Below are 24,364 nucleotides of genomic sequence, written 5' to 3'. Positions count from 1 at the left end.
TTTCTTAAATGCTTACTAAGTGCCAAGTACTATACTAAGCACTGGGGTAGATACAAGATAATCAGGCTGACACAGTCCATGTGCTCTGCACATAGTAAGCGCTTAACAAATGCCATCATCATTATTATTATTATTATATGGGACTCTGAATCCCCATTTTATAGATGAAGGAACTAACACAGAGCGGTGAAATGACTTGCCCAAGGTCACACAACAGACATGTGACAAAGACCTGGGATTAGAACCCAGGTCCTTCTGACTTTTCGGCCCATGCTCTACCCATTAGACCATTCTGCTTCTCGATCATGACAATTTAGCCAAGGTCTGACTTACCTTGTAGACTGTGGCTTGCTCTAACACAGTCCATCACGATCTGCCGGTACAAAGACATATTGTTTCTCATCATTTCAGCCGCTTCCACATTCACTGCATTTTCTAATACCGGATTAGAAAGCAAAACCTGCAAAAAGAGCCACGGCAAACCGACACTGAGTTTCAGGTTGAGAAGTGTTCCAATCTCACTTGGATAAATCGCAATTCATACCATGAATCCAGTGTAAAGACTAAAACAATTTTAAGGCTAGGACACTGTCCTTTAAATTTAAAGCTGTATTTGAAGGGGGAAAAAAAGTAAACAGCTCTAATTTTCCCCACATTTATTTTGGAACTTTTGCAGAATGCCGTATTTTGTTGGGGATGTCGCAGACAAAAATACAAATATTTATCCTATAATTCATTGCTGGCTCCATATTTAAATTTGCAAAGGAAACATTTCAAAAATAGAGCTGTAAAAGTAGCTAATGAATTACCTCTAGTTTCGAGACAGAAAAAAATAAGTTAATGAAAGACCTGTCTTGGACAGCATATAAATGGCAGCAATATTTCTGTAATTAAAATCCACATTTAGCGTCCCAAAAGCAGTACATATGAGGTAGGGCTCAGCAGGTTTTGAGTTATTATCGGTGTGCCTGTATAGAGCAAAAAGACCACATTCAGGTAGATTTTCCAATTAGTATACTATAATTGTTTCAATAAATAAAGATTCAGTCTGAATTGGAGTATGTCTTTCAAAGTGGGTGGGAAACACATGAAACAGATTTTCCATAGAGCAAGTTTTTGGAATTTGTCTCTTAGAAGGGAGCCAATTTGCAAGCAAGAGGCCCATCTGGTGAAGTTTATAGTTTGTATCACTTAATTATTCAACTGTTGAAGATGCACACACATTACCTATTTAGTGATAAAAATAATCAAGAGACTTGCTAAGTCACAAGTTCCTAAAAATAAGAGTTAGGCTTGTTAACTGTTCTCCAACAGATCACCTTCTCTGACAGAATCAGATGTCAGCTAACGATCAATGTGGAAAGAGAATAAATTACCACATTATTAGCTCTGTCAAGTTGAAATGCAAAAAGAGGACCCGAAGGTATTCATTCGGTCATATTTACTGAGCAGTTACTGGGTGCAGAACACCATACTAAGCTCTTGGGAGAATACAATATAACAATAAGCTTGAGAAGCAGTGTGGCTCAGTGTGGCTTTGGAGTCAGTGGTCATGGGTTCAAATCCCGGCTCTGCCAACTGTCAGCTGTGTGACCTTGGGCAAGTCACTTAACTTCTCTGAACCTCAGTTACCTCATTTGTAAAATGGGGATTAAGACTGTGAGCCCCCCGTGGGACAACATGATCATCTTGTAACCTCCCCAGCGCTTAGAACAGTGCTTTACACATAGTAAGTGCTTAATAAATGCCATCATGAGCCCACTGTTGGGTAGGGACTGTCTCTATATGTTGCCAATTTGTACTTTCCAAGCGCTTAGCACAGTGCTCTGCACATAGTAAGCGCTCAATAAATACGATTGATGATGATGATGATTAAACTGACACCTTCCCTGCTCACAGTGAGCTAACAATCTATAGGGAGAGATAGGTAGCATGGCTCAGTGGAAAGAGCGCAGGCTTAGGAGCTGGAAGTCCTGGGGTCTAATCCCGGCTCTGCCATTTGACAGCTGTGTGACACTGGGCAAGTCACTTCCCCTCTCTGTGCCTCAGTTACCTTCTCTGTAAAATGAGGGTTGAGACTGTGAGCCCCATGTGGGACAACCTGATTACCTTATATCTACCCTAGCGCTTAGAACAGTGCTTGGCACATAGTGAGTGCTTAACGAATACCATCATTGTTATTGTGAGTGTGAAGAGGGAGCAAGGAAGAGGAAGGGGAAGAGAGGAAGAGAACAAAAAGGGATAGAGGGGGGGAGTTGTGCTGAGTGGATTGTGGAGAGTTGCTCTGGTGGCCAAAATGGAGGTCCAAGGAAAGGGTTTCATTGGGGTGTTCCAGAAGAAGATCCCCAGATAGAGCTGGAGCAGGGGAATGGTTACTGGGATATGTAGTCGAAGGAACGTTGAGGGATGTGGACTTCATTTCTAGGACTACGTATTCCTTCGATTCTCGGTGGCGATCTGGGCCTGCAAGAGCGGGGCCTCATGAGGTCACCGCCAGCCTCGTGAGATGCCCAGCCGTGGCTTGGCCTTTGCAGCACGGGTGGACAGTGAAGCGGGGTCTCTTAGGCTGTCCCTGGGCATTCCCTGGGGAAGCAGCCCTGGTCTTGCCATAGTAGAAAACCTTAGAGAAGCAGCGTGGCTCAGTGGAAAGAGCCTGGGCTTTGGAGTCAGAGGTCATGGGTTCAAACCCTGGCTCTGCCAATTGTCAGCTGGGTGACTGGGCAAGTCACTTAATTTCTCTGTGCCTCAGTTCCCTCATCTGTAAAATGGGGATTAAAACTGTGAGCCCCTTGTGGGACAACCTGATCACCTTGTAACCTCCCCAGCGCTTAGAACAGTGATTTGCACATAGTTAGCACTTAATAAATACCATTATTATTATTATTATTAGGTGGTGAAGGAGCAGAAGGGGACCCTCCCAGAAGAGTGGGTTCCACTGTTCACAAGTACTGGCTCACAAACTTCTGCACATGTACATAATTGATTTCAATGTCCGTCTCTCCCTCCAGGATGTAAACTTCTTTTGGGCAAGGAACATGTCCACCAACGCTGTTATATTACACTCTCCCAAGCACATAGTGCTCTGAATACAGTGAGCGCTCAATAAATGCCATTAACTGGTTGATGAGCGCAAGTGTGCATTCTGAGAGAGGATCACCAGGGTTGGGCTGCAAAAGACTAGAGGATTCCTGATTACCACACTTGGAACGTGACCAGTACTATTTTTGAAATATCCAACTTTGGTCTACAGGAAACTTTTAAAACATGTTCACTTTTTTAAAAAAATCAGTCAACAGAGTGCTAAAAGTGTCTCTGATCTACTTGCCCATTCTACCATGGTGGGGGGAAATCACAGGTCATATAAATACGATACATTCTGGTTTTTGGTTTTTGATGACTACAGAAATGAAAAAGAACTATCATAAGGAGGATTTACATTAATGAGTTCCTACCTGGATAGCAAGTAGAACACTACTCAACGAATATCTTCCATCCCATTCTTCGGGGTTGTCTAGAAAATCTACGCAAGGTCGACCGGAATGCATATCCACTGTTAAATATATTTGAAGTAACAGGAACGTCACCATACAGCACTTGAAGCAGGTCACGATATTCAGATGATTCTAAATGTGGCTCTACAATTACTTTTATGAATTCATGGCCTAGAGGTAAAGCGCAAAGGGTTTGGGGGCCAGGAGACCCAGGTTCAAATCCCAGCTTTGCCACTAATCTACTTTGTAATTTCTCTGGATGGGGATTACTGGCCTTTCTAACTTCTGGATGGTGAGTCTCATGTGGGACATGGACTGTGTCTGTTTTGATTATCTTCTATCTACTATAGAGCTCAGCACAGTGCTTGGCACATAGTAAATGCTGAGTAAACACATTATTATTAAGTGCTTAGTATAGTGCTCTGCAAACAGTAAGCACTCAATTAATACCACTGATTAATTACCCAAAATCTACCTTAGTGCTTAGAACAAGCTAAGGAGTAGTACAGTCCAAGATTATCATTACTATTGTTACTATATTATTACATAGAGTCCTTACCATTTGGATGGAATGGAATTGTATTAAATGTCACATCTGGAGGAGCCTGATTATACTCCTTGGGAAACTTTATCGACAGCTGGAGAAGCGCTCCTATTTGAAAGAAAAAAAACCACACGTGCTAAATAAATTTGATTCAATATCAATAAGGATTGTTTTTCCCATAAAATCTTAAAATGGACAGTTGCTTTTGCTGTTCTATTTACGTAAAACTGCAAAGATTCAGAGAGCAGATAATAGCAGGGTTACATTTGCACATATAACAACAAACTTTGATGTCTTCTTTGATTTAATGCAGTGGATGGAACCACATATCAAATTTGTATCTCCCCCCCCCGCCCCCCACCAACAGATTTGTTTTACTGATGTTGTAGGATTTTTTTTAAAGTAATGGGATTAAGATGTGGCATATGCACAAAACCTAAACACAAAATCACTGACAAATGGAAAGCAATTTATTTGTGCATCTCCTGAGGGGGAAAAAAGGCATTTATTTGAAAACCTCTAAAATTTTATAAGATGCGAGTTAGATGGAAGAGTAGTGATCTTTTTCGGTGTGTTAATTTTCTTACAGAAGAAAATTAACACACCCTTGTTAAATTAACATTCCCTTGATGACCTCAAAAGCCCTCCCAAGCTGTACGGGGCAGTGGGTCTTCCCTCCCTTGGCAGATATTCTCTGGAGGCAGCTCAGCTCAAGAATGGACGTGCGAGAAGTGGTTTGCACAAGCCTGTGAAGAGTTGAAGGGCTGTCAAGGAAATCCCAAGACAGAGCCGGAGAGGATATGATTCTTCCCACACAAGTCCCCTCCCATCAGTCAATGCCTGCTCCCCATTTAAGTCATCCCACCCGACTTCCGTTGCTCTCTTTCAATCCATCGTTCTCGACTACAAGCTTGTTGTAGGGAGGGAATAAATCTACCAACTCCCGTTATATTGTCCTCTCCCAAGTGCTTAAGGCAGTGCTGTGCACACAGTAAGCGCTCATTAAAAGAATTCGACTACTGGATTGAGCTGGCTTTGATCACAGGCCCCTTAAATGGGGATTGCTCTGTTTTATGACCAATGGCTATAACTGCACAGCCACCGCCTGGAGAGAGAGAACCAACTTCTTCCCTTAAAAGTGCTAAGGCAGCAGTGGCTTCCCCTTACCATTTTGCATGTAAGGAGTCCCCGCACCTCGTTCTCTATTCTGGGACAATATGCCTGCAAAAGGGAACTGTAACTCCAAAAATGGGGAGAGGAAGGGGTCACCAGGGAGTAGGGGGATCGAAATTTGGGGGAGGGGAATCCTAAATTTTGGCTGGTTCAACAGAGCTGAATATCTTTTAGACAGGTGGGACTGCTGGTTGATTCACAGCTACGACAGCTTCTTAAGCCCTTAGTATAGTGTGGGCAGGGAATGTGTCTGTTATATTGTTATGGTGTTCTCACCCAAGGGCTTAGTACAGTGCTCTGAACACAGTAAATGCTCAGTAAATATGACCGACTGACTGAATATAGTGCATCAATATAGTGCATCTATAGTGCAGGGGATGATGCTCAATAAATGGTATCGCTGTAACTACAATGCTGTATTACACTGCACTGTTCAATCAATGGTGTTTATTGAGCACCTTGGAGCAGAGCACTGTACTAGACCCTTGGCAGAGCAGAATCGGTTGACACGATCCCCACACTAAAGGATTATAATCTTGAGGGAAATACAATCTTATTCCATGCATTCATTCGTATTCACTGAGCGCTTACTGTGTGCAGAGCACCATATTAAGTGCTTGGGACAGTACAATAGAACAATAAACAGACACAATCCCTGCCTGCAATGAGTTTACAGTCTAAAGTCTTCCTCCACAGGAATTCTCAAGGCAGTTTTAACATTGAGTAGGGACTGTCTCTATATGTTGCTGATTTGTACTTCCCAAGCACTTAGCACACAGTAAGGGTTCAATAAATATGATCGAATGAATGGTATCGAGGGCCACGGCTCCATCCAGGAGCATGAGGGGTGTTGAAGCATCTTTCCGCAGCTCTGCCATGGTCTACTCAAGCCCTCTGCTGAGGCAGAGTTCAGTTTGAAATTACAAACCTTCCCAGAGAGAATCTTTTAGACCTTGGATTTCAGCTCGCCACATCAGCAGATCGTCTGCCACAGGAGCTGCAGTAATGCCCTTGAAAAACAGAGGAGGGAAACACATTGGTAAATTAGGCTTAGGTATTAAACAGTAACAATTTCAAAACTACTTCCATTTGAAATGTTGAACAGGTCAAATTCATCTTCTGCAGAACAGATCTCAATACACTTATGCCTCAAATATTTTTCAACTGAATTTCTATTTACGATGTGAAAATTTATTTATATTGATATCTGTCTCTTCTTGCAAACTATAAGCTTGTTGTGTGCAGGGAACATGTCAGGTTTATTGTTCTGTTGTACTCTCCCAAGCATTTAGTTCAGCGCACTGCACACAGTCAACATTCAATAAATACCACTGATTGCTTTTAATGGCATTTATTAAGTGCTTACTATGTGCAAGGCACTGTTCTAAGCGCTAGAGAGGTTACAAGGTGATCAGGTTGTCCCACGGGGGGCTCACAGTCTTCATCCCCATTTTACAGATGAGGAAACTGAGGCACAGAGAAGTTAAGTGACCTGCCCAAGGTCACACAGCTAAGTGGCGGAGCCGGGATTAGAACCCATGACCTCTGACTCCAAAGCCCGGGCTCTTTCCACTGAGCCACGCTGCACTGATTGATTAAGTAAAGTCCTATTAGCATGACTTTACCCTGCATCAATCGTACCACCACCTATCACGTCAACGGCAATTTCAGAAATTTGATTTCACAGAAAGATGAATTTAGAATAGAGATTGGGACTTGAGAAACACCGATTTCTTTAAAGCCCAGATGCTTATTGGTGAAGCTCCTTTTTCTTTCAGCTAGAAAATGCAACACAATGTGCATGAGGGAAGGGATGTCCCAGGAAGAGAAATGTAGAAATAATCACTTATTTACTAAGCCCTTATTATGTGCTAGGCACTTATATAGGGGTCTCGGGAAAAGAAAGCAATATTCACTACGTTTGGTTAATCTTGATAACTGACTTTTTAACAAGAGGCAAAGTTCATCACCACCAAATACTTATTGTAGCTGCAGTAGATTCTCCCAGTTTTTTTTCACTGCTCCTTAGAAATTTCCTTTGAAGTCTCAAATTTTTTTTTATGGTATTTGTTAAGCACTTACAGTGTGCCAAGTAATGTACTAAGCACTGAGGTAGAACAACTTGATCAGATTGGACACAGTCCCTGTCCCACATGGGGCTCACAGTCTTAATCCCGATTTTCCAGGTTAGGTAACGGAGGCACTGCGAAATTAAGTGATTTGCCCAAGGTCACAGAGCAAGAAAAGTGGCGGACCGGGATTAGAACGCAGGTTCTCTGACTCCCAGACTTGTGTTCTTTCCACTAGGCCACACTGCTTCCCTGACCAGAATCCAGTCAATTGGCTCCCTAAATGGAAAGCAAAAATTGATGATCTTTAAACCATGATCAATCAATCAATCAATCGTATTTATTGAGCGCTTACTGTGTGCAGAGCACTGTACTAAGCGCTTGGGAAGTACAAGTTGGCAACATATAGAGACAGTCCCTACCCAACAGTGGGCTCACAGTCTAAAAGGGGGAGATCAAATGATCTTGATCAAATGATCATGGAGGGCATTTCTCACCTATTTTTAAATGATATTTAAGCTCTATGTGCCAGACATTGTAATAACTCCTGGGGTAGATATTAAGCTAATCAGATTGGAGTCAGTCTACATAGTAATAATAATAATAATAATAATAATAATGGCACTTATTAAGCGCTTACTATGTGCAGAGCACTGTTGGGGCTCACAGTCTTAATCCCCATTTTAAAGATGGGGTAACTGAGGCCCAGAAATAGTAAATGACTTGCCCAAGGTCAAATAACCAACAAATGGTAGAGCCGGAATTAGAACTCAGGTGCTTCTGACTCTTAGGCCTGTGCTCTTTCTACTAGTCCACGCTGCTTCTCCGAGTACACGGTTCATTCAACTGTATTTGAGTGTTTACTGTGTACAGAGCACTGTACTAAGCGCTTGGGAGAGTACAATACACCAATAGGCACATTCCCTGTTCACAGCACCTTACAGTTTACTATCGCCCCTACGGCTCAGTGGAAAGAGCCCGGGCTTTGGAGTCAGAGGTCATGGGTTTGAATCCCGGCTCTGCCAATTGTCAGCTGTGTGACTTTGGGTAAGTCACTTAACTTCTCTGTGCCTCTGTTACCTCATCTGGAAAATGGGGATCAAGACTGTGAAACCCCACGAGGGACAACCTGATCACCTCATAACCTCCCCAGTGCTTAGAACAGCGCTTTGCACATAGTAGGTGCTTAATAAATGCCATCATTAATTAATTAATTAAGGAGGCAAGACCTGGGATGGATGGATCTTTGGATGGCTCGGGGAAGCAGAATGGCTTAGTGGAAAAAGCACGGGCCTGGGAGATGGTCATGGGTTCTAATCCCGGCTCTGACACTGGTCAGCTGTGTGACTTTGGGCAAGTCACTTCACTTTTCCATGCCTCAGTTACCTCATCTGTAAAATGGGGATTAAGACTGTGAGCCCCACTTGGGACAACCTGATTACCTTGTATCTACCCCAGCGCTTAGAACAGTGCTTCGCACATAGTAAGCGCTTAACAAATACCATCATCATTATTATTATTACCTCTGGTGCGACTCACTGAATCGCTTCCTGCGCATTAACAGGGACTTAGGCGGTACCATTGATAAAATGAGCTCAAATTAAAAAAATCTTTTTTGTATTTTTAAAATGGGCAGGGGGACCACAACTTGGGTAATAATAATAATAACTGTGGAATTAGCTAAGCACTTACTATGTACAAAGCACTAAGGATCATCAGGTCCCACATGGGGCTCACAGAGTCGGAGAGAGAACAGGTACTGAATCCCCACTTTACAGATCATGGAACTGAGAGATGGAGAAATTAACTGACTTGCCCAAAGCCACCCAGCTAAATGGGCCTCAGTTTCCTCAACTGGAAAATGGGAATTCAATAAAACTGTGAGCCCCATGTGGGACACTGCACGTGCCCTAATTGACCTGTATCTTTCCCAGAGCTTAGAACAGTGTTTGACACATAGAAAATGCTTACCAGGGGAAATGTCTGCTCACTCTGGACTCTCCCAAGCGCTTAGTGCAGTGATCCGCTCATGTGATGTGGTGATATTAATGATGTGTATATAGCTATAATTCTATTCATCTATTTTGATGTTATTGACCCGTCGACGTGCTTTTGTTTTGTTGTCTGTCTCCCCCTTCTAGACTGTGAGCCCGCTGTTGGAAAGGGGTTATCTCTTTTTGCCGAATTGTACTTTACAAGAGCTTAGTACAGTGCTCTGCACACAGTAAGCACTCAATAAATATGATTGAATAAATTCATTCATTCATTCATTCATTCAGTCATATTTATTGAGCATTTACTGTGTGCAGAGCACTGTACTAAGCGCTTGGGAAGTACAAGTTGGCAACATGAGCCCACTGTTGGGTAGGGACTGTCTCTATATGTTGCCAACTTGTACTTCCCAAGTGCTTAGTACAGTGCTCTGCACACAGTAAGCGCTCAATAAATATGATTGATTGATTGACATAGAGACGGTCCCTACCCAACAGAATAAATGAATGGTAAGCTCTCAATAAATCTGACTGACTGCTGTGTGACCTTGGGCAAGTCACTTCACTTCTCTGGGCCTCAGCGACCTCATCTGTAAAGTGAAGATTAAGACTTGCGTGCCCCATGTGGGACAGGGACTGTGTCCAACCTTTTTATCATGTACCTATCTCAGCGTCTAGTACAGTGCCTGGCACATAGTAAGCACGCTAGAGAAGCAGCGTGGCTCAGTGGAAAGAGCCCAGACTTGGGAGTCAGAGGTCATGGGTTCTAATCCCGGCTCTGCGCTTGTCAGCTGTGTGACTTTGGGCAAGTCTCTTAACTTCTCTGGGCCTCAGTTACCTCGTTTGTAAAATGGGGATTAAGACCATGAGCCCCACATGGGACAACCTGATAGCCTTGCATCCCCCCGAGTCTGTCTCCCCCTTCTAGACTGTAAGCCCGTTGTTGGGTAGGGACCATCTTTATCTGTTGCCGACTTGTACTTCCCAAGTGCTTAGTCCAGTGCTCTGCACCCAGTAAGTGCTCAATAAATACAATTGAATGAATGAATGAATTATATAGCTATAATTCTATTTATTGTGACAGTTTTGACACCTGTCTACATGTTTTGTTGTGTGTCTCCCCCCTCCTAGATTGTGAGCCCGTTGTTGGGTAGGGACTGTCTCTATCTGTTGCCGACTTCAACTTCCCAAGCGCTTAGTCCAGTGCTCTGCACACAGTAAGCGCTCAATAAATATGACTGAATGAATGCTTCACACACAGTATTCACTCATTCAATCACATTTATTGTGCGCTTACTGTGTGCAGAGCACTGGACTAAGCGCTTGGGAAGCACAAGTTGGCAACAGATAGAGACAGTCCCTACCCAACAACGGGCTCACGGTCTAGAAGACGGGCTCACAGTCTAGAATTGAGTGCTTACAGTGTGCAGAGCACTGTACTAAGCGCTTGGGAAGTACAAGTTGGCAACATATAGAGACGGTCCCTACCCAACAACGGGCTCACGGTCTAGAAGACGGGCCCATAGTCTACAATTAAGCGCTTACAGTGTGCAGAGCACTGTACTAAGCACTTGGGAAGGACAAGTCGGCAACATATAGAGACGGTCCCTACCCAATAATGGGCTCACAGTCTAGAAAGCGCCTGGAAAGCGGTAGTAAGCGCCTAAATACCATTATTATTATTACCCCAAAACAAACAAGAGACAGAACTGGGATTAGGGGCAACGAACATACCCCATTCACCTCTTAAACACCCACTTTATCACGACACATCACCCTCACCCTCCACCTCCTGATACTCACAAAGAGGCTTGTGTCTTTCAGCTGCAGGTATTCTCTTTCTAACAACCAGTAGGCCCCACTGTGCATGGCAGCAGAGTAGGGGTTCTGCCCAATAACCGGTGAAGCTTACTCTGAGGCAAAATTCAAACCTTGGGCCTGGGTGAAAAACAAGACAACTTGTTTAAAACTGGCAGGTGGCAAGGTGGGCCTGCTTAGGCCCCAACTGAGGTGATGGCTACTAGGAGAGGGATGCTCTCTTGGACCCCGCTTCCTGAGGGAAAAAGATGCTTTCCGCTTTAAGATCTCCTTACAGGATGGATAAGGGGACTGGGGAGAGAGGACTTTAGTAGACGACCCGACTGAGGGGAGGCTACTCGAGCGAAATCTCCTCAGGCTCGGGGAGGGGATGGAGAGGGTTGCCAGGCCTAGGCCCAGGTGTTTTCGCAGCTTGGGAAAGGGGCGCTGGTTGCCAAGCAACGGGAGGCAAAGATGGACGTCGGATGGGGCGCGTGCCATCTGGCCAATCAGCACGGCCGTAGGAGGGAGGTCGGATTTCTAACCCACCAATCGGCGCCGGCCGGCGGCGAGAACAGCGATGGCCGCCGCGAGGTTGCCATGGAGACAAGGACGCAGGGCGGGAATCCCCTTGCCCCTTTCGTGAATGACGCCCCATTCATTCAGTCGGATTTATTGAGCGCCTACTGTGGGCAGAGCACACTGTACTAAGCGCTTGGGAAGTCCAAGTTGGCAACATATAGGGACGGTCCCTACCCAGCAGCGGGCTCACAGTCTAGAAAGGGGAGACAGACAACAAAACAAAATGACAGGTGTCAAAGTCGTCAGAACAAGTAGAAGTAAAGCAAGATGCACATCATTAACAAAATAAATAGAATAGTAAATATGTACAAGTAAAATAAATAGAGTAATAAATCTGTACAAATATATATACAACTGCTGGGGGGAGCAGAAGGAGGCCCCAAGCTTTTAGGTGTTCCGTCACTATCTTTTCCTCACCTCCTCCCCATCCCCCCTGCCCTACCTCCTTCCCCTCCCCACAGCACCTGTATATATGTTTGTACAGATTTATTACTCTATTTTACTTGTACATATATACTATTCTGTTTATTTTGTTAATTTTGTGCATCTAGCTTTAATTCTATTTGTTCTGATGACACCTGTCCACATGTTTTGTTGTTTGTCTCCCCCTTCTAGACTGTGAGCCCGTTGTTGAGTAGGGACCGTCTCTATATGTTGCCAACTTGTGCTTCCCAAGCGCTTAGTACAGTGCTCTGCACACAGTAAGCACTCAATAAATACGATTGATTGATTGAATGAATGAATCCTTCCTAGACCTTTAATAATAAAAATAATAATAATGGTATTTATTAAGCACTTACTATGTGCAAGGCACTGTTCTAAGCGCTGGAGAGGTTACAAGGTGATCAGGTTGTCCCACGGCGGGCTTACAATCTTAATCCCCATTTTACAGATGAGGAAATTGAGGTCCAGAGAAGTTAGGTGACTTGCTCAAAGTCACACAGCTGACAATTGTCGGAGCTGGGATTTGAACCCATGTCCTCTGACTCCCAAGCCCGTGCTCTTTCCACTGAGCCACGCTGCTTCTCTAATAATACTAATGATAATAATAATAATATTTGTTAAGCACTTACTATCTGCCAAGCACTGTTCTAAATACTGGGGTAGACACAGGGTAATAATAAAGATGGCATTTGTTAAGCGCTTACTATGTGGAAAGCACTGTTCTAAGCGCTGGGGGTGGGATACAAGGTAAATCCCAGGTGGGGTTTACACTTTTAATCCCCATTTTACAGATGAGGTAACTGAGGCCCAGAGAAGTTAAATGACTTGCCCAAAGTCACCCAGCAGACATGTGGCAGAGGCAGGATTAGAACCCACGACCTCTGACTCCCAAGCCCGTGCTCTTTCCACTAAGCCACGCTGCTTCTCCAGGTCTCTTTGGTGGATGTTCAGGAAAGGCTGACACTCCTCGATTTATTTTATTTTTCCTCAGTTTGTGTTCTGCCGTCTACGACCTCAGTAATAATAACGATGATGGTATTTGTTAAGTGCTTACTATATGCGAAGCACTGTTCTAAGTGCTGGGGGGATACAAGGTGATCAGATTGTCCCATGGGGGGCTGACAGTCTTAATCCCCATTTTACAGATGAGGGAACTGAGGCACAGAGAAGTTAAATGACTTGCCCAAAGTCACATGGCTGACAAGCGGTGGAGTGGGATTAGAACCCATGACCTCTGACTCCCAAGCCTGTGTTTTTTCCACTAAGCCACGCTGCTTCTCTAACCACAGTATTTATGTGGTTCAGTAGTTAGAACACAGGCCTGGCAGCCAGAAGGCCATGGGTTCTAAACCCAGTTCCTCCACGTGTCTGCTGTGAGACCTTGGGCAAGTCATTTCACTGCTCTGGTCCTCAGTTACTGTATCTGTAAAATGGGAATTAAGAGTGTGAGCCCCATATGGGCCAGGGACTGTGTCCAACCTAATTACCTTGTTTATACCCTAGTATTTAGAACAGTGCTTGGCACATAGTAAGCACTTAACGATCCCGTTGTTGGGTAGGGATTGTCTCTATTTGTTGCTGAATTGTACTTTCCACTGAAAGTACTCACTGAAGCAGCATGGCTCAGTGGAAAGAGCCCGGGCTTTGGAGTCAGAGGTCATGGGTTCGAAACCCAGCTCCACCACATGTCTGCTGTGTGATCTTGGGCAAGTCACTTAACTTCTCTGAGCCTCAGTTACCTCATCTCTAAAATGGGGATGAAGACTGTGAGCCCCACGTGTGGCAACCTGATCACCCTGTATCCTCCCCAGCGCTTAGAACAGTGCCTTGCACATAGTAAGCGCTTATAAAATGCCAATTATTATTATTATTATTATTTCCAAGCACTTAGTACAGTGCTCTGCACTCGGTAAGTGCTCAATAAATGCGATTGAATGAATGAATTTACACACCAATTTAAGCACCCGACCATTTCGCCTCATTTATTCATCCACTCTTCCATTCTCTTTTCCTTCTTTATAAAAATTTTGTATGTCTCCCAATATCTGTCAATCGTCAATCAGTCAATCAATCTAAACTGTAAACTTGTCATGGCAGGGAATGTGTCTGCTAAATCTGCTGTACTGTTTTGAGAAGCAGCTTGGCCCAGTGGGTAGCCCATGGGCTTGGGAGTCAGAAGGACCTGGGTTCTAATCCCAGCTCTACCCCTTGTCTCCTGGGTGGCTTTGGGCAAGTCACTTAACTTCTCTGTGCCTCAATTACCCCAGCTGTAAAAGGGGGATTAAGACTGTGAGCCCCATGTGGGATAGGGATTGTGTCCAATCCGATTTGTTTGTATCCAGAGCTTAGAACTGTGCCTGGCACATAGCAAATGCTTAACAAATGTCACAGTAATTAATAATAATAATAATAATAATGGTGGCATTTATTAAGCACTTACTATGTGCAAAGCACTGTTCTAAGCGCTGGGGAGGTTACAAGGTGATCAGGTTGTCCCACTGGGGGCTCACAGTCTTAATCCCCATTTTGCAGATGAGGGAACTGAGGCACAGAGAGGCTAAGTGACTTGCCCAAAGTCACACAGCTGACAGTTGGCAGAGCCGGGACCCATGGCCTGAGCCCACTGTTGGGTAGGGACTGTCTCTATATGTTGCCAATTTGTACTTCCCAAGCGCTTAGTACAGTGCTCTGCACCCAGTAAGCGCTCAATAAATACAATTGATTGATTGATTAATTGATTGATTGACCTCCGACTCCAAAGCCTGTGCTCTTTCCACTGAGCAATGCTGCTGCTCTAGAGCCCACTATTGGGTAGGGACTGTCTCTATATGTTGCCAACTTGTATTTCCCAAGCGCTTAGTACAGTGCTCTGCACACAGTAAGCACTCAATAAATACGATTGATGATGATGATTATACTCCAATACTCTATTATACTCTCTCTAATTATAATTATTACTCTCCCAAGCACTTAGAACAGTGCTCTGCACATAGTAAGTGCTAAAAAAATACCACTGATTGATTGATAATCATCTTTTTACCCCACCAGTTGGAGCCTGCTGAGCCATGATGCTGTCAGGGACTCAGGAAGAGTTGGAAAAAAATGCCCCTGCTAAACTGGTACCTCTTGAGGGCAGGGATTCTGCCCGTTGCCTTACTTTCCCAAGTGCTTAGTTCAGAGTTCTGAACACAGCAGGCAAACAGATATTTTTTATGGTATTTGTCAAGTGCTTATTATGCACAGGCACTGTACTAAGCATTGGGGTAGATACAAGCTAAGCAGGTTGGACGCAGTCCATGTCCCACATTTTACAGATGAAGTAACGGAGGCACAGAGAAATGAAGAGACTTGACCAAGATCACACCAGGAATGTGGCAGAGCTAGGATTAGTACCCAGGGCTTTCTGATTCCCAGGCCCGTGCCCCATCCATTAGGCCACACTGCTTCTCCGGTTACTGTGATTGATTGATTTCCATGGGGACTACAGTACTTCCTACTGAACCTCTGGAGCCTCGGGCCCGATTTATTGCACGCACAATGACCTTGTGGTAAAAAATGGCAAAGAAACTCCTCTTTAAAGGGAGGGCACACTCTCTCGACCCCTACCTAAATTATTATATCATCAACCATTAGAGCAGAAGCTCAACCTTTCCTTTCCCCCATCAATTCTGTCAAATGTGCATTAAGGTCTTGTGAGGAATTTAGTAGTAGAAGCAGCAGTAGCGATAGTATTTATCAAGCACATACTGAATGCAAGGCACTGCATAAATCACTTGGGAAGGTACAACAGAAGCAAGAGACTTTCTCATGGCATTTGTTAAGCGCTTACTATGTGCCAGTTATTGTACTAAGCGCTGTGGAAAATACAAGCTACTAAGTTTGGCCACAGTCCCTGTCCCATATGGGGCTCACAATCTTAATCCCCATTTTATAGATGAGGTAACTGAGGCCCAGAGAAGTGAAGTGACTTGCCCAGGGACACAGCACACAAGCGGTGGAGCCAGGATTAGACCCCAGGTCCTTCTGACTCCAAAGCCTGTGCTCTATCCACCAGGCCATGCTGCTTCTCCTATGCCCTGCAAATAAGTAATAATAATAATAATAATGGCATTTATTAAGTGCTTACTATGTGCATAGCACTGTTCTAAGCGCTGGGGAGGTTACAAGGTGATCAGGTTGTCCCACGGGGGGCTCACAGTCTTCATCCCCATTTTACAGGTGAAGGAACTGAGGCCCAGAGAAGTGAAGTGACTTGCCCAAAGTTACACAGCTGACAATTGGTGAGCCGGGATTTGAACCCATGACCTCTGACTCCAAAGCCCGGGCTCTTTTCCACTGAGCCACACTGCTTCTCTAAGTAGTAGTTTACAAGTAGTTTACATTGTAAGAAAACAAACATTAAAATACGTTTCAAAACAAGTGTGAGTGCAGAGGCTGTGACTTTTCTTCATCTCTAGCTGAATGAAGATGAAGTTGAGGGGATAATTTTCACTCCGACCAGCATTTGGGAACACCAGTTACAGAACATTAATGTCTTAACTTCTCCACATTATTTATGACTGTTAAAAACTCTTCCATCTTATATAGTAACTAAAACACAGGAAATAAAAAGGAGAGCTGTAAAGTAAGAGAAATGAGGAGAGGGAGAGAAAGAAGGCCAGAGAGAGAAGACGTTTACCTCTTTCTCCTCTTCTTTCTCCCTTGCTAGTAGGGATTCTTAGTAACTGTATCTCAACTGATCATCTACAAACCACCCCAGCATTTCATTCATTCATTCAATCATATTTATTGAGCACTTACTGTGTGCAGAGTACTAAGAGTTTGGGAGAGTACAATATAATGATAAACAGACACATTCCCTGCTCGCCACGAGCTTACAGTCTGCATTTAGCATACTGCTTTATGCTGCTTCTCAGCATAAAAAGAGAAATGTGAGATTTTAGGATGAGGACACCTTTAAGAGTTAGGAAACTTATAGCAGAAAACAGGAATTCCTGGAGTTGCAAGCCAGGGTAAAAGGATGAGAGCAGAGAGCTATGTTATTATCCCAAATCTGAATATCTTGACAAGTCAGAGATGTAACTCAGTAAGAGTGTAAGCTCCGTGTTGGCAGGGAATGTGTCCTTATTCTGTACTTCAATATTACTATCACATCTATTCTTTCAGGAAGGTCAGTAGAGAAGAAGAAAAAGGGAGATGAGGAATAAAGAGGTAAAATGAGGAAAACAAATTCCCTTGAATAACTCATATTGTCAAATGCTGTTGAGTCATATCCGGTTCATGGTGACTTTGTGGGTGTATTTTCTCCAGTACGTCCTAACTTCATCTGTAGTCGTTCTATTATGTATATACAGAGTTGTCTTGGAAAAAAATGTGGAAGTGGTTTACCATTGCCTTTTCCAAGCAGTAAAAACTTGAGTCTCTGCCATTGTCTTTGATCAACATTTTGATCACTTCATCATCCGCCTTTGACTCTTTCCCATCCTGCTGCTGCTCAGCACAGGTGAATCAAGGATACCAAATAATAAATATAAAGAAGCAGCATGGCCTAGCTGAAGAAGCATGGGTTCAGATCAGAGGTGCTGAATGCTAATTCTGACCCTGCCACTTGTCTGCTGTGTGACCTTGGGCAAGTCACTTAACTTCTCTGTGTCTCAGTTACCTCTTCTGTAAAGTGGGGATTAAGGCTATGAGCTCCATGTGGGACATGGACTGTGCCCAACATGATTGTCTGGCATCTATCACAGTGCTTAGTACACTGCCTGGCACACAGTAAGCACTTAAATTCATTTAAAGTGTGTGTGTGTCGGGGGGGGGGGGGGGGGCCTGATTGAAGCCACATCTTCTCCAAGAAGGCAGCGTGGCTCAGTGGCAAGAGCCCAGGCTTTGGAGTCAGAGGTCATGGCTTCAAATCCTGGCTCCGCCAATTGTCAGCTGTGTAACTTTGGGCAAGTCACTTAGCTTCTCTGGGCCTCAGTTCCCTCATCTGTAAAATGGGGATGAAGACTATGAGCCCCCCGTGGGACAACCTGATCACTCTGCAACCTCCCCAGCACTTAGAACAATGCTTTGCACATAGTAAGCACTTAATAAATGCCATTATTATTATTATTCTCCCACTCCCTTCTACGTCACCTTGACTTGCTCCCTTTATTCATCCCCCTTTCCAGCCCCACAGCACTTATGGATTTATCTATAATTTATTTATACTAATGTTTGTTTTCTCCTCTAGACTGTAAGCTCATTGTGGGCAGGGAATGTGTCTGTTATATTTTTCTATTGTACTCTCCCCAGCACTTAGTACAGTGTTCAACACACAGGAAGTGCTCAATAAATAGAATTGACTGACTGACTGTATGAAGGATATGCTTATTTCTGTTCTGACTCTTTCCTTACCTCTACTCTCCTGAAGTCTTGAAAACAAATAAAAATATGGTGTCGGTCTCTGGACAACCAGCAGACCTCAAGCCTTTAGCTAAAGGAAAGAGAAGTAGCATGTCCTAGTCGATAGAGCCCCGGCCTGGGAGTTAGAAGGACCTGGGTTCTAGTCCCAACTCTGCCACTTGTTTGCTGTGTGACCTTGGGCAAGTCTCTCAACTTCTCTGTGCCTCGTTTACCTCATCTGTAAAATGGGGGTGAAGACACGATTGTCTCCAACCTAATAATAATTAAGGTATTTGTGAAGCACTTACTATATGCCAGATACTGTACTAAGAGCCTTGTATCTCTTCCAGCACTCAGAACAGTGCCTGGAGCATAATAAGCACTTAAAAACCATTCCCCAAAGATCAGTTCTTATCTTCTTAAGAATATGAGAGTATCAAAACAGTTTCCACTTTGCTGTACTTCTTCAGCATAAACTCTGTGTATATTAAAACAGAATCAGAAGGTAGAGCTGAATTAGGTTCTGCTTCTTTATTGGATAAAAGACAGAGTATTAACCTTTCTGTTAAACTGTAGGCTTCTTGTGAGTCAGGAACGTGTCTTAGAATTAATGCAGCACTTCGAGAGTCCTCAATAAATACTATTGCTCTGACAGCCTTGCAAAAATGTCTAGAGGCCCTATGCTCACAGAGGAGCTTAAAGACAAGATGGGAATGGAGTCAGTCCATACATATGAATATGACATACTGAAAAATGAAGCGAGGCAGTGCCTTGAAATATTTTTCATCAGCCTAGTTCAGCGAGGAAGAAATGATATTCATTTCGAAATGGCAGCAGCAAACTATTGCTTGCCATATTTTAACCACCCGTCTTTTTCTTTCAAATCATCCCTTGTAGCTCAAACAGATGTTTTTATTTTATTCCCTCCATAAATGACCATTTTCTTCTTCTACCAGCAAAATATAGCAGTTCAAAGTGTTAACCTACTTTGGGTTGGAATCTTTGTCCTCCAGAGCAAATGAAGGCGAATGTCAGTTCAGCTGTGAGATGTGTTTTAAATCATAGTTTAACGTACATTACAATGTTAACTAGAAAATGAAGTTGCAGCACACATGCTTTTAGTAACTGTGGTTTTAAATCACATGATTCCTCTTTTGTTTTGAAGACCTTTTGATGTGAGTTCCCAACACTGAGTTTCTCTGTTTCTAATAATTTTTGATTCCCTTCTTAATATAGGTATCCTGGAAAATACAGAATGCTGATCTTTAGAGATTCCTCAGGAAGGAAAAAAAACTCTTGGAAGATGTTTTAATTCTGGAAACCGTGCACTAGTATATTAACTCGGCTTAATTTTACTAAGGCCTCCACTTTCATTCATTCAATCGTGTTTATTGAGCGCTTACTGTGTGCAGAGCACTGTACTAAGCGCTTGGGAAGTACAAGTCGGCAACAGATACAGACGGTCCCTACCCAACAACGGGCTCACAGTCTTATAGTAGTAGTAATATTTACTGTATTTATTGAGCACCAGTGAGGCAGTGCACTGAGCTAAGCTCTTGGGAAGTACAAACAAAACAAGTGAAACATTTTCAGCTCATTCGACTGTGAGCTGTAAGAGCAGAAAATGTGTTTTGATCTTTTGTACTCTCAAGTGCTCACTAGGCCTCCCTTCACTAAACTCTCCTTCAGCTCCACAGCACTGATATACATATCCATAATTATTTATTCATATTAATGTTTGTTAATGCCTGTCTCCCCCTCTAGACTACAAGCTCTTGTAGTCTAGTAGTCTCTTGTAGTCTTGTAGTCCCCCCCACCCCCCCATCTTACCTCCTTCCCTTCCCCACAGCACCTGTATATATGTATATATGGTTGTACATATTTATTACTCTATTTATTTATTTATTTATTTATTTTACTTGTACATTTCTATCCTATTTATTTTATTTTGTTGGTATGTTTGGTTTTGTTCTCTGTCTCCCCCTTTTAAACTGTGAGCCCACTGTTGGGTAGGGACTGTCTCTATGTGTTGCCAATTTGTACTTCCCAAGTGCTTAGTACAGTGCTCTGCACATAGTAAGCACTCAATAAATACGATTGATTGATTGATTGTAGTGTACTCTCCCAGGCTCTTAGTACAGTGCTCTGCACACAGTAAGCACTCAATAAATACCATTGACTAACTAAATTCAGTAGATGCTCAATGAATTCTATCGATGATGATGGAAGGGAACTTACCTTGGGCTTCTACTCACTCTCCCAAGGGTTTAGCACAGCATACTGCACTCGGTAAATCAATCGTATTTATGGAGCGCTTACTGTGTGCAGAACACTCAACTAAGTGCTTGGGAAGAGCATAATATAACAGATACATTTTTACTTGTACATATTTCCTATTCTATTTATTTTGTTAATGATGTGCATCCGGCTTTATTTCTATTTATTCTGATGTCTTGACACCTGTCCACATGTTTTGTTTTGTTGTCTGTCTCTCCCTTCTAGACTGTGAGTGAGCCCGTTTTGGGGTAGGGACCATCTCTGTTGCCAACTTGTACTTCCCAAGCGCTTAGTACAGTGCTCTGCACACAGTAAGTGCTCAATAAATACGATTGAATGAATGAATGAATACATTCCCTGCCAACATCGACTTTGCAGTCTAGAACACTCATTAGGTTTTCAATAAATACGATGAGTATGACTACTAATTTTTAAAATGGAATATAGGGACACAGCTGGTTTCTTCGCAGTCAGAAGGAAGCAGTCTGAGAAAGCCACTTGTGTGCTGTGTGATCTTGGGCAAATCACTTCACTTCTCTGTGCCTCAGTTACTTCATCTGTAAAATGGGGATTGTGACTGTGAGCCCGATGTGGGACAGGGACTGTGAACAACCTGACCACTTTCCATGTACCCCACTGCTTAGCGAAGCAGCGTGGGTCAGTGGAAAGAGCACGGGCTTGGGAGTCAAAGGACAAGGGTTTGAATCCTGGCTCTGCCACTTGTCTGCTGTGTGACCTTGGGCAAGTCACTTAGCTTCTCTGTGCCTCAGTTACCTCATCTGTAAAATGGGGATGAAGACTGTGAGCCCCACGTGGGACAACCTGATCACCTTGTATCCCCCCAGTGCTTAGAACAGTGCTTCGCACATAGTAAGCGCTTAACAAATGCCATTATTATTATTATTATTAGAACAGTGACTGGTAAATAATAAGCACTTAAATACCACAATTATCATTATCATTATTATTTGAGACATGGACTGTGTCCAACCTGATTGTATGCACCCCAATACTTAGATCAATGCCTGGCACATAGTAAGCACCTAACAAATGTTATTTAGAAAAAAATCCGGAGGAGGGAACAAACCCCAGCTGGGTTACAACTCGCTGGAGTGAAGTTGTACTAATCTACTCACCAAATCTACTAACGCAGAGCATTTAACACAGCACTTGGCCCACCAAAAACTTTCCATCAATACTACTGATTGAAAAGCAGGTGCCTCAGGCTCTACACAATGGGGTTCTCTCTGAGCTGTTTGGGGAGCTTTCCCTTCAAAAGAGTGGCAAACACCTTAGAATGGTTCAACCCACCCAGCACTACACCAGATAACCTAAACTTAAATATCCTTCACCTATCTATATTCAGAATATACCAATATATTTGAAAAATATCAAAAAGAAAACCAAGCATTTACTGCAGGCTGTGGACTCCTCAACTTGTGTATTTTCCTTGGAGCTTTCTTCAAGGCCATTATTAAAGAAATTCTGGGTCAGACCAATATTCTGTACATCCCTGTACTTTGTCTCCTGGAAACTTTTTTATGGGCAAGGAACATGTCCCAGGCTTGTTATACACTCCAGAGCTCTAAATACAGTGTACTGTACCCACTGGGTACTCAAGAAGTACTACTACTCCCAAAGGATGCTAGGAGGATCGGTATATTGCTTGACATCCACCTTTATAACAATAACAATGATAGTGGTATTCGTTAGAGAAGCAGTGTGGCTCAGTGGAAAGAGCCCGGGCTTTGGAGTCAGAGGTCGTGGGTTCAAATGCCGCCTCCGCCAATTGTCAGCTGTGTGACTTTGGGCAAGTCACTTAACTTCTCTGTGCCTCAGTTCCCTCATCTGGAAAATGGGGATTAAAACTGTGAGCCCCACGTGGGACAACCTGATCACCTTGTAACTTCCCCAGTGCTTAGAACAGTGCTTTGCACATAGTAAGTGCTTAACAAATATCATTATTATTATTAGCTTATTATGTGCCCAGAATAGTATTGGCTCAGTGGAAAGAGCCCGGGCTTTGGAGTCAGTGGTTATGGGTTCAAATCCCAGCTCTGCCACTTGTCAGCTGAGTGACGTTGGGCAAGTCACTTCACTTCTCTGAGCCTCAGTTCCCTCATCTGTAAAATGGGGATTAAGACTGTGAGCCCCACATGGGACAAGCTAATTACCTTGTATCTCCCCCAGCACTTAGAAGAATAATAAGCGCTGAACAAATATCATTATTATTGTTATTATCTGTAAAATGGGGACTGTGAGCCCCCCGTGGCACAACCTGATCACCTTGTAGCCTCCCCAGCGCTTAGAACAGTGCTTTGCACATAGTAAGTGCTTAATAAATGCCATTATTATTATTAAACACTGGGGTAGGCCCAAGATAATCAGGTCCCACATGGGACTCACAGTCTAAGAAAGAGGGAGAACAGGTATTGAGTCCCCATTTTGCAGATGAGAGAACTGAGGTACAGAGAAGTGAAGTGACTTGCCCAGGGTCACCCAGCGGGTAAGTAGTGGAGCTGGGATTAGAACCCAGGGTCCTCTGACTCCCAGGCCTGTTTTCTTCCCACTAGGCTACACTGCTTCTTCATGGATATATGGTAAATTCCTTAGGGGCAGGGAACATGCATCTCACTTCCTTTGTACTCTCCCAAGCGCTTAGCTCAGTGCTGTGCACTTGGTAGATGCTCAATAAAATATCCCCAATTAGTCGGTAATTAGAAAATGAATCTTAACGTCTCCAACTTTTTCTTTCATAATCCACTACTCTACCATAACCTTATCCCTCTAGACTGTAAGCTTGTTGTGGACAGGGAATGTGTCTGTTATACCGTTATAGTGTGTTCTCTCAAGCGCTTAGTACAGTGCTCTACCCAAAGTGCTAAAAAATGCAACTGACTGATGGATGGATAAGCTTTTATTGAGCCTTCAAAGAGCCCTAATTTTTCCCTCCGACCATCGTGGTCCTCTCATCCATGGATTTACTACAACCCTTTGAACCTCTTGACATTTTTTGTCGACATGACTTCGTGTGGTAATCAATTCCATATGCTTCCAACCCTCTTACCCTGTGACTAAGGGCCTCCTTTTGTTGGTCTAGAATTCCTGTAGTTGTCGCCTAGTTCTGATGCTGTGATGCTGTGGGATTTAACAACAACGTCACGTTTAATCCATCCCCACACCTGTCCTAATGGGACAGCCGTCAATCATGTCTCCACTCGGCCCGCGTCCTTCTAGACTTGAAATGTCCCCAAATGCTATTTTTTAAATGGCATTTAAGCACTTAGTTTGTGCCAGGCACTGTACTGAGCGCCGGGATAGGTACAAATTAATCGGGTGGGACACAATCGCCGTCCCACATAGGGCTCACAGTCTTAATCCCCAATTTTACAGATGAGGTTATTGAGGCACAGAGAAGTGTCAGCCAAGGTCACACAGCAGACAAATGGCAGAGCCAGTATTAGACTCAGGTCGTTTGACTCCCGGTCTGTCCTCTTTCCACTAAGCCACGCTGCTTCAGCCCAACCACATTTTCCAGTCATCCCATCCCTCTGGAGTTTGGTTGGCTCTCTTTGTATCACTTTTAACTCATGTACATCCTTGTATATCTGG

General features: G+C 43.6%; 1 protein-coding gene across 1 annotated transcript in view; it reads right to left on the bottom strand.

Moving 5' to 3' along the window:
• The window catches only part of UBE2U (ubiquitin conjugating enzyme E2 U), a 59,216-nt gene extending 47,733 nt beyond the window's left edge, over nt 1-11,483 (bottom strand). Inside the window, exons 1-5 of the mRNA XM_038753091.1 lie at nt 11,072-11,483; nt 6,137-6,218; nt 4,051-4,143; nt 3,453-3,550; nt 334-460 (exon numbers count right to left, since the gene is read on the bottom strand). Coding sequence (XP_038609019.1) covers nt 334-460; nt 3,453-3,550; nt 4,051-4,143; nt 6,137-6,218; nt 11,072-11,137 — 466 coding nt within the window. The 5' untranslated portion in view covers nt 11,138-11,483. The remainder of the gene's footprint in view (nt 1-333; nt 461-3,452; nt 3,551-4,050; nt 4,144-6,136; nt 6,219-11,071) is intronic.
• Nucleotides 11,484-24,364: the final 12,881 nt, after the last annotated feature.

The sequence above is a fragment of the Tachyglossus aculeatus genome, chromosome 10 (genome assembly GCF_015852505.1).
Source record: "Tachyglossus aculeatus isolate mTacAcu1 chromosome 10, mTacAcu1.pri, whole genome shotgun sequence".
NCBI lineage: Eukaryota > Metazoa > Chordata > Mammalia > Monotremata > Tachyglossidae > Tachyglossus > Tachyglossus aculeatus.
Note: the sequence above shows the minus strand (reverse complement) of the source record. Positions and strands in the feature narration are given on the sequence as shown.